The sequence below is a fragment of the Myotis brandtii genome, unplaced genomic scaffold (genome assembly GCF_000412655.1).
Source record: "Myotis brandtii unplaced genomic scaffold, ASM41265v1 scaffold421, whole genome shotgun sequence".
NCBI classification, from domain to species: domain Eukaryota; kingdom Metazoa; phylum Chordata; class Mammalia; order Chiroptera; family Vespertilionidae; genus Myotis; species Myotis brandtii.
This window is the reverse complement of record NW_005366140.1, coordinates 1,790,786-1,802,742: the sequence shown is the minus strand read 5'-3', so window position 1 is coordinate 1,802,742 and position 11,957 is coordinate 1,790,786. Positions and strand designations below refer to the sequence as shown.

At 51.9% G+C, this 11,957-nt stretch overlaps 2 protein-coding genes across 6 annotated transcripts in view; one reads left to right on the top strand and one right to left on the bottom strand.

The window, feature by feature from the left end:
- Positions 1-2,228: 2,228 nt before the first annotated feature.
- FKBP8 (FK506 binding protein 8, 38kDa) overlaps positions 2,229-11,957 on the bottom strand; it is a 15,240-nt gene continuing 5,511 nt past the window's right edge. For 3 of the 5 annotated variants that reach the window (XM_005873843.2, XM_014545762.1, XM_014545763.1), the window contains exons 2-9: positions 10,452-10,762; positions 8,843-9,012; positions 8,610-8,698; positions 8,163-8,383; positions 7,466-7,638; positions 3,990-4,067; positions 3,157-3,288; positions 2,229-2,750 (exon numbers count right to left, since the gene is read on the bottom strand). In XM_005873843.2, the coding sequence (XP_005873905.2) occupies positions 2,664-2,750; positions 3,157-3,288; positions 3,990-4,067; positions 7,466-7,638; positions 8,163-8,383; positions 8,610-8,698; positions 8,843-9,012; positions 10,452-10,737 (1,236 nt within the window). In that variant the 5' untranslated portion in view covers positions 10,738-10,762 and the 3' untranslated portion in view covers positions 2,229-2,663. Of the gene's footprint in view, positions 2,751-3,156; positions 3,289-3,989; positions 4,068-7,465; positions 7,639-8,162; positions 8,384-8,609; positions 8,699-8,842; positions 9,013-10,451; positions 10,763-11,822; positions 11,848-11,957 lie in introns of those variants that run through there. The other 2 variants (XM_005873846.2, XM_014545761.1) reach the window with 2 other exon arrangements.
- Positions 8,097-11,957, top strand: part of UBA52 (ubiquitin A-52 residue ribosomal protein fusion product 1) — a 20,908-nt gene continuing 17,047 nt past the window's right edge. Inside the window, exon 1 of the mRNA XM_014545768.1 lies at positions 8,097-8,103. The gene's annotated coding sequence lies outside the window, so the exon portion shown is untranslated. The remainder of the gene's footprint in view (positions 8,104-11,957) is intronic.

The window sequence follows — 11,957 nt, the reverse complement described above, 5'->3', positions numbered from 1 at the left end:
GGCCACGCCCCGCCCCGCCGCCTGCTGACGTGCTGCATTATTCATGAAGCGCTGCCCACGCCCTCTTCGGATCCAGCGAAGTTTACCGACGACGCCACACGGCCGGCCGACGTGCTGCATTATTCATGAGACGCGGCTGGCCACGCCCCCTGCAGCCGTCACGAAGCCCATAAGTCACCGCCCCGACGTTCTGCATATTTATGAAGGCTGGGTGGCCCACCTCAGGGGCGCACTTCCGCTCCTAGACTCCGCCCCGACACGCGCATAAGTCCAGGCCCCGCTCATAAATATATTATTCATAAGTTTGACTCAACCAGGCGCGTCGAAGTCCCGCCCCACCAGCCACTGATGTGATGTATTATTTATGAGGTCTGTTTGGCTTCTGATGAGTCCTAATGAGAGTGGAGGGGGCGGGGCCGGCGCAAAACACGTGGAGGGCGGATCCAGCAGCTGGTCGGGTGGGTGGGCGTGGCCATGCAAACCAGCGCGCGTTGAACGCTGGGTTGGACAGGTAGGGTGTAAGGTGGGTGGATAGGATTAGATCTCCCACCCTTACCCTTAGGGCTTTAAGGGATTAGGAGAGCCGGTGAACTTCGTTCATGATAAGAGATAAAATCTTTTAAGGGATAAAATTTTGAGGTGAGAGGAAGGTGAAGTTCAGGGACCTTCTGTATGTCCCTGCCCAAGTGATCCCCATGAGCCCTGACATATGGTTGTCCAGCTCCCCCATTTTTAAAAAAACGTTTTACATGTTACAAAATTAATCCATTTAAAGTGTCAAATTCAGTGGCATTTAGTATATTTACAATTCTGTGCAGCCACTATCACTTTAATCACCCAAAAAGTAAACTCCATACCAAGACACTCCCCACTGCCCCCTCCCCAGCCCCTGGCAAGCACTAATCTACTTTCTGTACCTGTGGATTTGCTAATTCTGGATATTTCCTATCCATAGAATTATACATGTGACCTTATGTGTCAGGCTTCTCTCAGCATTGTTTTTGTGTTTTTTTTTCAGCATTGTTTTTGAGCTTCATCCATGTTGCAGCCTGTATCAGTGCTTCATTCCTCTTTATGGCCAAGTAATAATCCATTGTGTGGATTGACTATTTTGTTTATCTATTATCTGTTGATGACATTTGGGTTGTTTCCACTTTTTCACTATTATGAATAGAGCTGCTGTGAGCATTCATGTAGAAGTTTTTGTGTGGATAGATGTTTTCCCTTCTCTTGGGTCTATACCTAGGAGTGAAATTGCTAGGTCATTTGGCAATTCTGTTTAACTTTTCAAAGAACTGCCAGACTGTATTCCATAGAAACTGACATTTTATCAAGCTCTCATTGCACAGATGGGGAAACAAGGCTGAAGACAAGTGCTAGCTTGTCCAGAAAAGCTCCTGCTGGGCTCCTGACCTGTGGAGAGCTCTGGAGTAGTTTGCTTTCTCCCTTTAATTACAGATGGTAGTCACAGGATGAAGATTTTGAGGTGAGAGGAAGGTGATGTTCAGGGACCTTCTGTATGTCCCTGCCCAAGTGATCTTGTTAGTTCTAGGCCAGCACTACCATTCATTTACTCCCTTGACCATGAACTGCTGAGGATCTGTGCTCAATGCTTGGCATCCATGACTGCCTTCAGGGATGGATACAGTGGTTTGCACCCATCAGCTAAATGAGGAAACTGAGGCTTGGAGAAGTAAAAGAATTAGCAACACTGCAACCATGGGCTGCACTGCTTGGTAACAAGCATTTCTCCACTTTATACTCACTACCCCAGAGCCTCCCAGCAGGACCCCAGGGACAACAGAGGAATCACCAAGCATTGGTATATTATCCAAAAATCTCTAAGAACTAGGTCACCCAAGAAATTGAAAGCCAGTACATCTCTTTGGAATAGGCCCTTGACACATCCTCTACCTAGCAAGCTCACTGTAGAATCTCTAGCCCTAATATTGACTATGCTGCTGTCAGCTCACTATACTACAGACTCCTCCATTATTGGTCTCAAAGAAGCACCCAATTAGGTCCCATCCAGGTCCCTGTTTTTAGTTAACAGAAACAAGACAGGACTAGGTAACAGGCATAGGGAGTGTGAACTCCTGGGCACTCTAGGCACATCACATCACCCCAGTACCCAGTAACACAGGTCTGCTGTGGCCCAAGAGGAGACCCAATCCTCCCCACGCCCACAGCTCTGGCCCAGCCCTAAGTGGCAGTGAAAGCAGGCGGAATGCAGGATGGGAGGCTTTATTTCACTTGGGGGGTTGGGTGGAGCCTAGATAGAGGGCAGCAGGCTAGGCAGGAGGGGCTGGCAATTGTACAGGAACTGGATGGGGAAAGGGCTGCCCTGAGGCCTTGGGAAGGAGAAACTGAGGCAGGCCCCTGTTGAGACCTAACCCAGGGGGTAGTGGGAGGATAGGAATTGGGTCTGGAGAATTAAGGGCCCCCTCCTTCCCGGCTGGACATGGGGCCTGGGCCCTGCCTCATTTCCTCCTGTAGGGCCTCAGTCCCTCCTGCTCACTGGGCCATGCAACCCTCAAACCTCACTGTCCCTGCCCCAGAGGAGGGGGCTAGGCCAGAAAGGGTAGTGGACAGGGAGCCTGGGAGAGTTAGGGAGCGCGGGGTGGGGTCCACGGTGCTCAGAAGGGGTAGCAGCCACCTGGCAGTCAGTTCCTGGCAGCGATGACCACAGAGAGAGCCACGCCCCCCAGGGCAACAGCAGTTGCTCCAAACAGCCACTTCCATGGGATGGACTGTAGATAAAGGGGAGGGAGGAGGTGGCTGGAGGGCAGTCAAGACTGATATCTTGGGCCTCAGGTACCAACAAGACCCACACAGGCCTTTCACTGCCTAAACATGCATTTCCTGCCTCCTGGCAAACTCCTACATGTGCATCAAAACTCAAGCTAAATTTCACCTCCTCTGGGAAACCTCCCCTTCCCCTCTGGAAGAGCCATCACTCCCCACCCCAAATCCTACATGTTGTGTTCCACCTTCTGCTTTGACCCGGGTCACATGGGACTAGGGCCTGTGTCCCCAATATGGTCCAGCACAGCCCAGGTGACAAGGACATCAATGTTTGCAAGATGAAGACACTCTCTTTACGTAGTCTACTCTGCCCTTCCACAAGAAGCCTCCCTGCCACCAACCCCAGCTCACCCAGGCACCCTTGCCAGGACACTTAGCAGGCAGCCGGCTGGGGTTGCCCAGCATTTTCCGGTACAGGGCGGTCTCTGTGCTCCGCTGGGCCGCATGCTTTTTCACTAGCTTCGAGAGCTCCGCGTGGATCGTCTGGGAGAATTGAGTGGTGGTTGGGTTAAGAGCATGTGGCAGCAGCAGCCAATGTGGCCACCATCACTGGCACTGTGCCCTTCTGGTGCCCTGGGTCACTCTGGGATTGGGACCACTGGAACACAAGCGTTCCATCTACCCCTCTCTGGGTGTCAGCAAACTGGGGACTGCCATCTCCATGCCTCTAGGGAGCCCGTGGTCGGAGCAGAGCACAAGGTTCTTGGAGAAAAGCTGGGACATTGGCACTGGCCACGCTGATAGCACCCTTGGCTTCTGGGACCCCATGTTCAGGATGAGCCTAGGTAGGGGTCATAAGGGTCTAAGCACGCTGGCTGGGGCCCTTCAGCCACCGCCCCTTCGCAGGTAGAAACACAACAGGAAAAGCCACAGCAAGAATGATAAACGGCCCAGCTGGTGTGGCTCAGCAATTGAGCACTGATCCAGGAACCAAGAGGTCACCAGTTTGATTCTTGGTTTGGGGACATGCTCAGATTGCGTGCTAGATCCCCAGTAAGGGGTGTGCAAGAGGCAGCTCATCAGTGATGTTTCTCTCTCATTGATGTGTCTATCTCTACTCTTCCTCTCTCTCTAAAAATCAACAAAAAAATATATTTTTTTAAAAAGGACAAAGCGCAGATGACAGAAGGGACTTCCCAGACAAGCCATAGGGCAAGTTCCCAAAGCACCTCTGTTCTTCTCACCTTGTTGGAAGGTTCCAGCTTCAGGGCTGCCCTCAGGATGGGTATGGCCTCGCTGTACTCCCCTTGCTGGGCCAGCACCTGTGAGAGAAAGTAGGTGGCATCACTCTGGACCCATACTAGGCCATGCTTTCTTTTTTCTTTTTTTTGCATTGACGGTAATTTCCAGAGCGTGCCATTTTATTTCAGTCATATAGAAGGACCTTGTTTTTAGGAGATGGGTACTGATGTGTTTAGGTGGGAGGTATCACCGCAGCTAATTCATCCTTCAGGGGGAGTCGGGGGGTGGGGGGTACACACATACACAGAGGGAGAGGAAAGGTGACATCTGCTGAGTCTCCGTAGACGAGCGTCCCTTTGTATATTCAACTCGTTGGTTTGACATTTTTTTAAAAATAAAAAAATTGATTGCCTATTGGCTACTGCCTTCCGCCCCGAAAGCAGGGATCTTGTCTGTTTTGCGGACCGGCACTGGGACCCTGGATGCTCTGTACTTGCTCGCGCCTCTGGAGCCCCACTGGCAGAAGGGGAAACTGAGGCAGGGGAAGCAGCTTGCCCGCGACCACACGGCTGACGCGCGGCAGACCCTCACGCGGGTTGACGTGTTCCATGCCGCGGCACCCATACCCCGCCCTCGGGTGCCCGGCTTCTGGCCCTTCGTGGGGGAGAGCGTCCTCGGGGCGGTCCTCTCTGTCGTCCATCTCGTGCCCCGATCTCCCTAGGCCAGTGATAGCGAACCTTTTGAGTTCGGCGTGTCAGCATTTTGAAAAACCCTAACTTAACTCTGGTGCCGTGTCACATATAGAAATTATTTGATATTTGCAACCATAGTAAAACAAAGACTTATATTTTTGATATTTATTTTATATATTTAAATGCCATTTAACAAAGAAAAATCAACCCAAAAAATGAGTTTGCATGTCACCTCTGACACGCGTGTAATAGGTTCGCCATCACTGCCCTAGGCCATGCTTTCTTTCATGAAACCCTACTCCGCCAGGTTCCTGACCACCCTGACAAGTCCCAAATCTATCCCCAGGGGTCTAGTTACCCCATGCTATGCTCCTGAACCCTCAGACTCTAAGAGCACCCCTGCTGAATTCAGTGTTGTCCCCTAACCTTCTCCTTTCCTAAGTGTCTGTCTTGGCCTGTACAGGAGACCTGGTCACCACCCTCTTCATCTACTCCGCCCTCACCACCTTGACTGGACATTTCCAAAGTGATGATTCAGAACCAGCATGTGACTCAAGCCAGCCAATGAGATCCAGCCTGAAATATGCTAATGCCACTGGGAAGCTGGTTGTTAAGTGGCAAGGATGCAAGTCTGCAGCTTTTGGGGGACAAGAGGGAGCGTCTTGGTTGCTCCCAAGAGAGGAGCCAACCTGAGAGGGCATCCCACAGCAGACACAGTATTCCCACAACATTGCCAATGCCTGGATCCAACCCTGCCTGAACCCAGCCACAAGGGACTTGACTGTGTCACAAATCAAGTCCTCCTTTTGCTCAAATCTGTTTCAGTGAGTTTGTCACCTCCAACCAGCAAATCTAAACGTGTGATCTACATGAGCAGACAATCCCATGGCCACCAAGAGGATTATAAACCCCTGAAAAATTACAATAACATCATCTTCTCCACATTTCTATGAAAAAGTCTACACATAGCAAGTGCTTAAAAAAATGCCACCTTGCCAAAACCGGTTTGGCTCAGTGGATAGAGCGTCGGCCTGCGGACTGAAAGGTCCCAGGTTCGATTCCGGTCAAGGGCATGTACCTGGGTTGCGGACACATCCCCAGTGGGAGATGTGCAGGAAATGAGTTCTACCTACTGCGTCGCTCTCTATTGTTTGCCTGGATCTCCAAAATGCTAACACAACAAGCTGGGAAGTAAAATAGCGAATGAACTGTTTTGTGTCATTTCATGATGAGACATGCCTTGCAGTGGGTAAGGATTGGCAATGTGGGGAGTGAGGACCTGAGGTGGGCAGGTGGATCAGGAACCATTTACTGCTCGCCACAGTGGGAAGGAAATGAGAAATCAGTGTTCCCAAGAGCGAGTTGAGAAGAAATCAGCTACTAGATGTCACATCAGAGTAGGCAAGACATAGAGGAAGACAGTCTAGTAAGGAAGTCGGTGGTTAAGAAGCAAGAAGACATTGGGGATCAAGGATCCACAAAGATTGATAAGTAAAAGGACAAGTAAGCCATGTCAAGACTGACATCACTAATTAGAATGTCAGTTGGTTAGAGCTCAGCCTTTACTTCCTGCCATTCTCTACAAGTTTAGGAATTATAGGGGATGGGTGCTAATAAAACTCAGTGTTCACTTAGCACTGTACTCTCCCCCAGCTTGGGCAGGATTCAAGATGGCAGACAGCCTTCATTGGGAAAGGGGACTTGGGTGGCTTTATTCCTCCTCTTCTTGCTCACTTCTGTGTTTGCTGTCTCTTCTATTCTCTTCGATATTGCTGTGGGAAAGGGGGAACGAGGGAAGAGAATAGGCTCATTTTGACCTAAGCTGGATGGTTTCATGCCCTTTATCTGGCAGCCTATGAAAAGGTAGACCTGGAAGATGATTTCATTGGTGACTTCTGTGGGCTCCTGGAGAGTTCTGTTCTTCTGATGACCCAACAAGATAGATATTCTAAGTCAGGGGTCCTGAAACTTTTTAAACAGGGGGCCAGTTCACTGTCCCTCAGACCGTTGGAGGGCCGGACTATAGTTTAAAAAAAAACTATGAACAAATTCCTATGCACACTGCACATATCTTATTTTGAAGTAAAAAAACAAAACGGTAACAAATACAATATTTGTATTTGCATGTGGCCCGCGGGCCGTAGTTTGAGGACCCCTGGCATTGGGTAATGAGGCTGAACAGGATGGAGAGAAGCAAGAGGTGAGGTGGAAGGTGCCAGTAGAAGGAAGATCAGATGGCTCAAAGCCCCAAGGGCTGCAATAAGAACTCGGCTTTTGGACCTAGCCAGTTTGGCTCAGTGGGTAGAGCATCGGCCTGCAGACTTTGAAGAGTCCCAGATTTGATTCCGGTCAAGGGCATGTGTCTGGGTTGTGGGCTCAACCCCCAGTAGGGGGTGTGCAGGAGGCAGCCGATCAATAATTCTCTCTCATCATTGATGTTTCTATTTCCCTCTCCCTTCCTCTCTGAAATCAATAAAAAATATATTTTAAAAAAAAAAGAACTCGGCTTTTGTTCTGAAGAAGAAGGGAGCCATGGAAGATTGTATGCAATGAGCAGTCACCATTGGGCCACAGGGAAATGTGTGGGAGCCTAAGGCTTAGGTTCACGTCTGGCCTCAGTCAATGAATTGCTGTGACTCAAATCATACCTCTGCACCTGTGTGGGCCTTAGTTTCTCTATCTGCCCTTTTCAAATCCTGGATTCAGAACCAGTCCCACTGGTCGGGGTTCAGGGAGCCAGCCTGCCACCTGCACCTGTGGCCTATGGCCCACCACCCATGGCCCACCTTGCCCTTGCGGAAGAGCGCCTTGATGTTGTCAGGCTGGTGCTCAAGCACGAGGCTACAGGAACGCAGCGCGGCCCGGTAGTGGTCTAGCTTCAGCTGCGAGGCTGCCAGGTTGTTCAGACACTTCACCTTCAGCTGCAGAAGCTGCTCCTCCTCCTCAAATGTCATGTCCACTGTGGGGGGACAGTGCTCAACCATGGCAGCCATTACCACACCACCAGCCCCTCACAACCACCTGCCCACTACACGACCTGGGACAAGGCCCACCCCTCTGCACCTGGTGGAAGAGGAGACTAGGTAGGGGTCTCATGGGAAGTCAGTTGCTCCTGGGGGATCTGAAGCCTCCCTGGCTTCAGTCTCCCCATCTCTGACACAGGCCAAGACTGCTCCGCCCTCAGGGCAGTGCCAAGGAGTCTATAAAACGGAGCCTAAGTGAAGCAGAGGCTTAACCACAGGCATGTGGAGGGACGTCATCTGCAGTCGCCCATGCCCCCATGTATACCTGCATCCTGTGACATCCCATTGATCGGGGATCTACCACAGGGCTGGAGTGGACCCTAGCCTAAAGAGGTTAGGGAGAGTTGAGAATCTATTCATATTCTGGAATATTCTACAACACTCGGAGTCTCAGGTCCTCTGTGGCTTGAGGTTCCTGGCACTAGCAGACACCTTAACAGGGGAGGTGGCGGGGGGTCACCTTTGGCGCTGGAAGTAATGGCCTTGATAGCGAGGTCATAGGAGTTGGCAGCCAGCACGAAGTCAGCCCGCTGGTAGTGAGCATTGCCGCACTCCCGCTTCCGGTTGGCCAGTGCCACACGTTCCTGCCCTGTGAGCATCTCCAGGTCAGGTCCATCCACAGCTGTCTTCAGGGTCACCTCCAGGCACAGGGCAGCATGAGGGGGGATGTATGGGCTCCTGCTAGGGGATGGGGCACGGGGAGCACTCAGACCTGGCAGCCACCATGACGGCACCCCAGACACACTGGGCAAGCTTGAGAGCAGAAAAGGCCTCAAGTCCTAGGGCTGGCCCTACTCATTAAAACATAAGGAAAGTAACTCTTGCCACCCTTGAGCTACGACTTGGTGAGTCACACACCTACCTCCTCCCTACCCCAATGGGGACCCCTGCAGCAGCAGGTTCTCACCTGCCTTGGGGGCCATAGCAGTACTTGGAATCAGCAGTGACCATAGCAGTCTCCCCCACATCCATGAGTGGGACACTGAGATCCAGGGCCTGGGTGTGCAAAGGTTATGAGTGTCAGGTGGGTCTAGGTGCAGTCTGAGCCCCCCACCTAGCCATCAATACCTTGACCTTCATTACTCCCTCCATTCCACCTCTAACCTACCCCACCCTGCCCAGACCCCAACCCACTCCCACCTGGATGACGTCACAGTCACCCAGTGTGAACACCAGTTCTGGCTCCTCCTGCACCCGTGTGCCGTTCTCCAGTGACGTCTGCAGTTGCACTGTGACCACCTGGCCCTTGGTTGGGCGACTTGAGCCAGGTGGGCCTGGGACCAGCGTCTTCTTCCTCAATAGCCCATTCCCTGCCGGGGACCGAAGACAAGCAGCCTGTCAGTGGGTGGCTCAGATGGGCACCTGCTCTCCACGCCCCTTCCTCCCCAACCTCCACTAACTCCACCCATCCCCAGAGTGGCCCAACACCAGGACAGAAGCTGAGCTTCGAAAGACTGCCCTGTCACTTCCTAGGCAGGTGACCCCACACCTCTGGGTTCAGTGTCCCAGTGGTTTAGAATATTCTGGAATATTCTATAATGTTCCAAATTTGTGTGCTGCTCCCCAACTTGTACATGCCCCAGCATCCAGCCTAAGAACCACTGATCTAGTGGATCCTGGGGAAGCCTGTGTCTTGAGGTTTTGCGGTATTCATGGTGGATGTGCTGACAGGGTCACAATCAAGCACTGCCTCTCATCGAGGGAACTTTGGGCAAATCACAGCCCCTCTCAAGGCCTCGGTTTCCTTGTCTAAAAGCCTGAATTCTGACCTCAGAACGCAGCTGATTGTGAAGAGGAGCAAGGCAGCTCCTACTCTCAGTAGAGAGAAGCTGCCCAGACTCTAACATAGCCAAGAAAGCCGTGTAACCTTGGGCAAGCGCCCTCACCTCTCTGACCCTGTTTCCCCGTCTGTAAAACATGGGTATGGTAGGAATTAAATGACAGGGCTGTTGTGAGGATAAAGTAAAATGTTGCACAGGCCTGGCACAGAACCAGTGGACAGTCAATATTACCTGGTGTTGTTTTAGCAGTAGTAACATCTTTATCATCAGTGGAGGTGACATTAGTAACAATGCTGTTTAATCAATATTAGCATTATTTTATACTATTGCTTTGGTGTCAGTATAAATGGTAGTAGTAACGATGATGTTTTACTCCTATTTGTGTGGTGCTAACATTATTTAACATGTTAAATATCAGTACTAGTAGCAATACATTTCTCTAGCTTCCAGAGAAATGTTGCTGTGATGGGGTCCATGGTGGGGACATTTGTGTGGATTCCCTAAGTCCTCTCTTGAAAGACTTCTCTGAGCAACTATAATGCTGATGAATACCGTGAACAAGACAAAGAAATGAACAACAAATTGGGATGGTCCCCAGATCTATGTGATCTCAGGACACATTTTCCAGGGGACAGGTAGGTACTTATGAGACAAATGCCAAGAAAAGAAGCTGTGGAGGTTGGGAGCTGCTGGCACCTGGTGTGCTGTGCTGGCTGTGTGACCCTGGACGGGTGACTCAGCCTCTCGGAGCTGGTGTGTGTGTGAAAGAGAGAGAGAATAAAAGGGCTTCATAGACATGGAACATCTCACACAGCTGCCTGTGTCTGGCAATCACCGTGGTTACCACGTTTTACTTCCAACCTACTTCATGGCAGAGGTGGGGAAATGAAGCTCAGGGTAGAAGGTTTGGGCCAAGATCACTCCTGAACTGCAGCTGTGGGTCAACCCAAGCCACCCCTGCACCTTACCCAGGATGTCCAGCCACTCGTCCGGGGCTGGAGCAGGCTCGGGCTCAGGCTCCATGGCAGCCAGGAACTCTCGGGCCAGGGCCCCTGGCTGTTCAGTCTCCTCCAGCGGGGGCTGTCCCATGTCTTCTAGTGGTCGCAGCTCACTCAGGTTCTCTTCTTCCTCCTCGCCCTCTGTATCTTCCTCTACCCCGTCTAGCACTTCGAAGTCCTCAAGCGGAGGGACCCCAGCAGGCGGTGGGGCAGCAGGCTCAGGGCCCATGGTGGAGGGCTCAGCACAGGATGCCATGCTGCTGGGGGGATGGGAACTGGCCCTGGTGGGGGGAATGGATGGGAATAAGAATCCCACCCAGCCACTCAAATCCTCCTGTACATCCATTCTCCACACTGTGAGTCACTTGCTATGTGACTCAGGGGCTCCAGGCCTCAGTTTCCTCATCTTCACAGTGGGTAGAGCAACAGCCCTGGCTTGTCCAGAGGATTTAAGGACCCAAGCATCAAGCCTGGGCATCAGGCTCAAACACAGTTAACTATTATTAGAGCTAAATAATATTTAATATTTATAAACACCCCGGGAAGTAGGAAACATACCCCCACATTTTGCAGAAAAGGAAATTGAGGCCCAAAGGAGCAAAGCTATTTGCCCAAGGTCACAGAGCAAGCAGGGGTAGGATTTGAACCTGGGGCTTTATCTGATTAAATGCCCAGAGAAGATGCTGGGTGGTTTTCAGGTGAGCAATGCCTGAGGTCTTGGGGAGACTATTTTTAGAGCCCAAGAGAAGGAGAATTGAATCTTTACCAGGGCTCCCCATCTTCAGCCGCCCCTTCTCCTAGGGGGAGCTCCTGCTAACTTCCCACCACCCAGAAACCCAAGCCTTTTCCTTCCATACTCTGAACCTTGGCCCAAACTCTTCCTGGGAGCCGTTTCTCTTCTCCTCAGGCCTCATGACTACCCTCTCAAAGTGGCCTTTATTAAAAAGGAGTGATGATCCTCACCGCATTCTACACCCTCTTCCTTGGGCCATCAAGGACTGCCCCCCTCCCCCAGGCCCTAAGCTCGGAGGTGGTACAGCCTGGTCATTCTAATCCACAGCATCCTCTATCCCTCCCCAACCCTCACCTGCCTGCTCCTTCCGGGCTTGGGCCCCTTTTCCGAGACCCTCCCAGCTCCTACCCCCACATCCCCTATACCCGCACAAATCGCCCTCCCCCATCCAACCACCGCTCCCAGTCTGGGCCAGCTAACCCCACAGCCATCCTATCGCCCCGCAAACATGCCTATGTTCCCAGACGACCCCCCGCCTCCAGATCCCATAACACCCTACGCCTTCCAAACACCCCCCGCCCGGGCCTGGCCCACCGGCAGCCCCTCACCCAGGCCCCCAACGCCCCAGGCTTGTTTGACGCCACCAGGCTGAGTCCTCAACACCCACCCCCCCGCGAACCCCTCAAGCGCCCCTGGCTCTGCACGTCTCTGCCAGCAAAGCCCCCCCTAACACTCCTCGGATC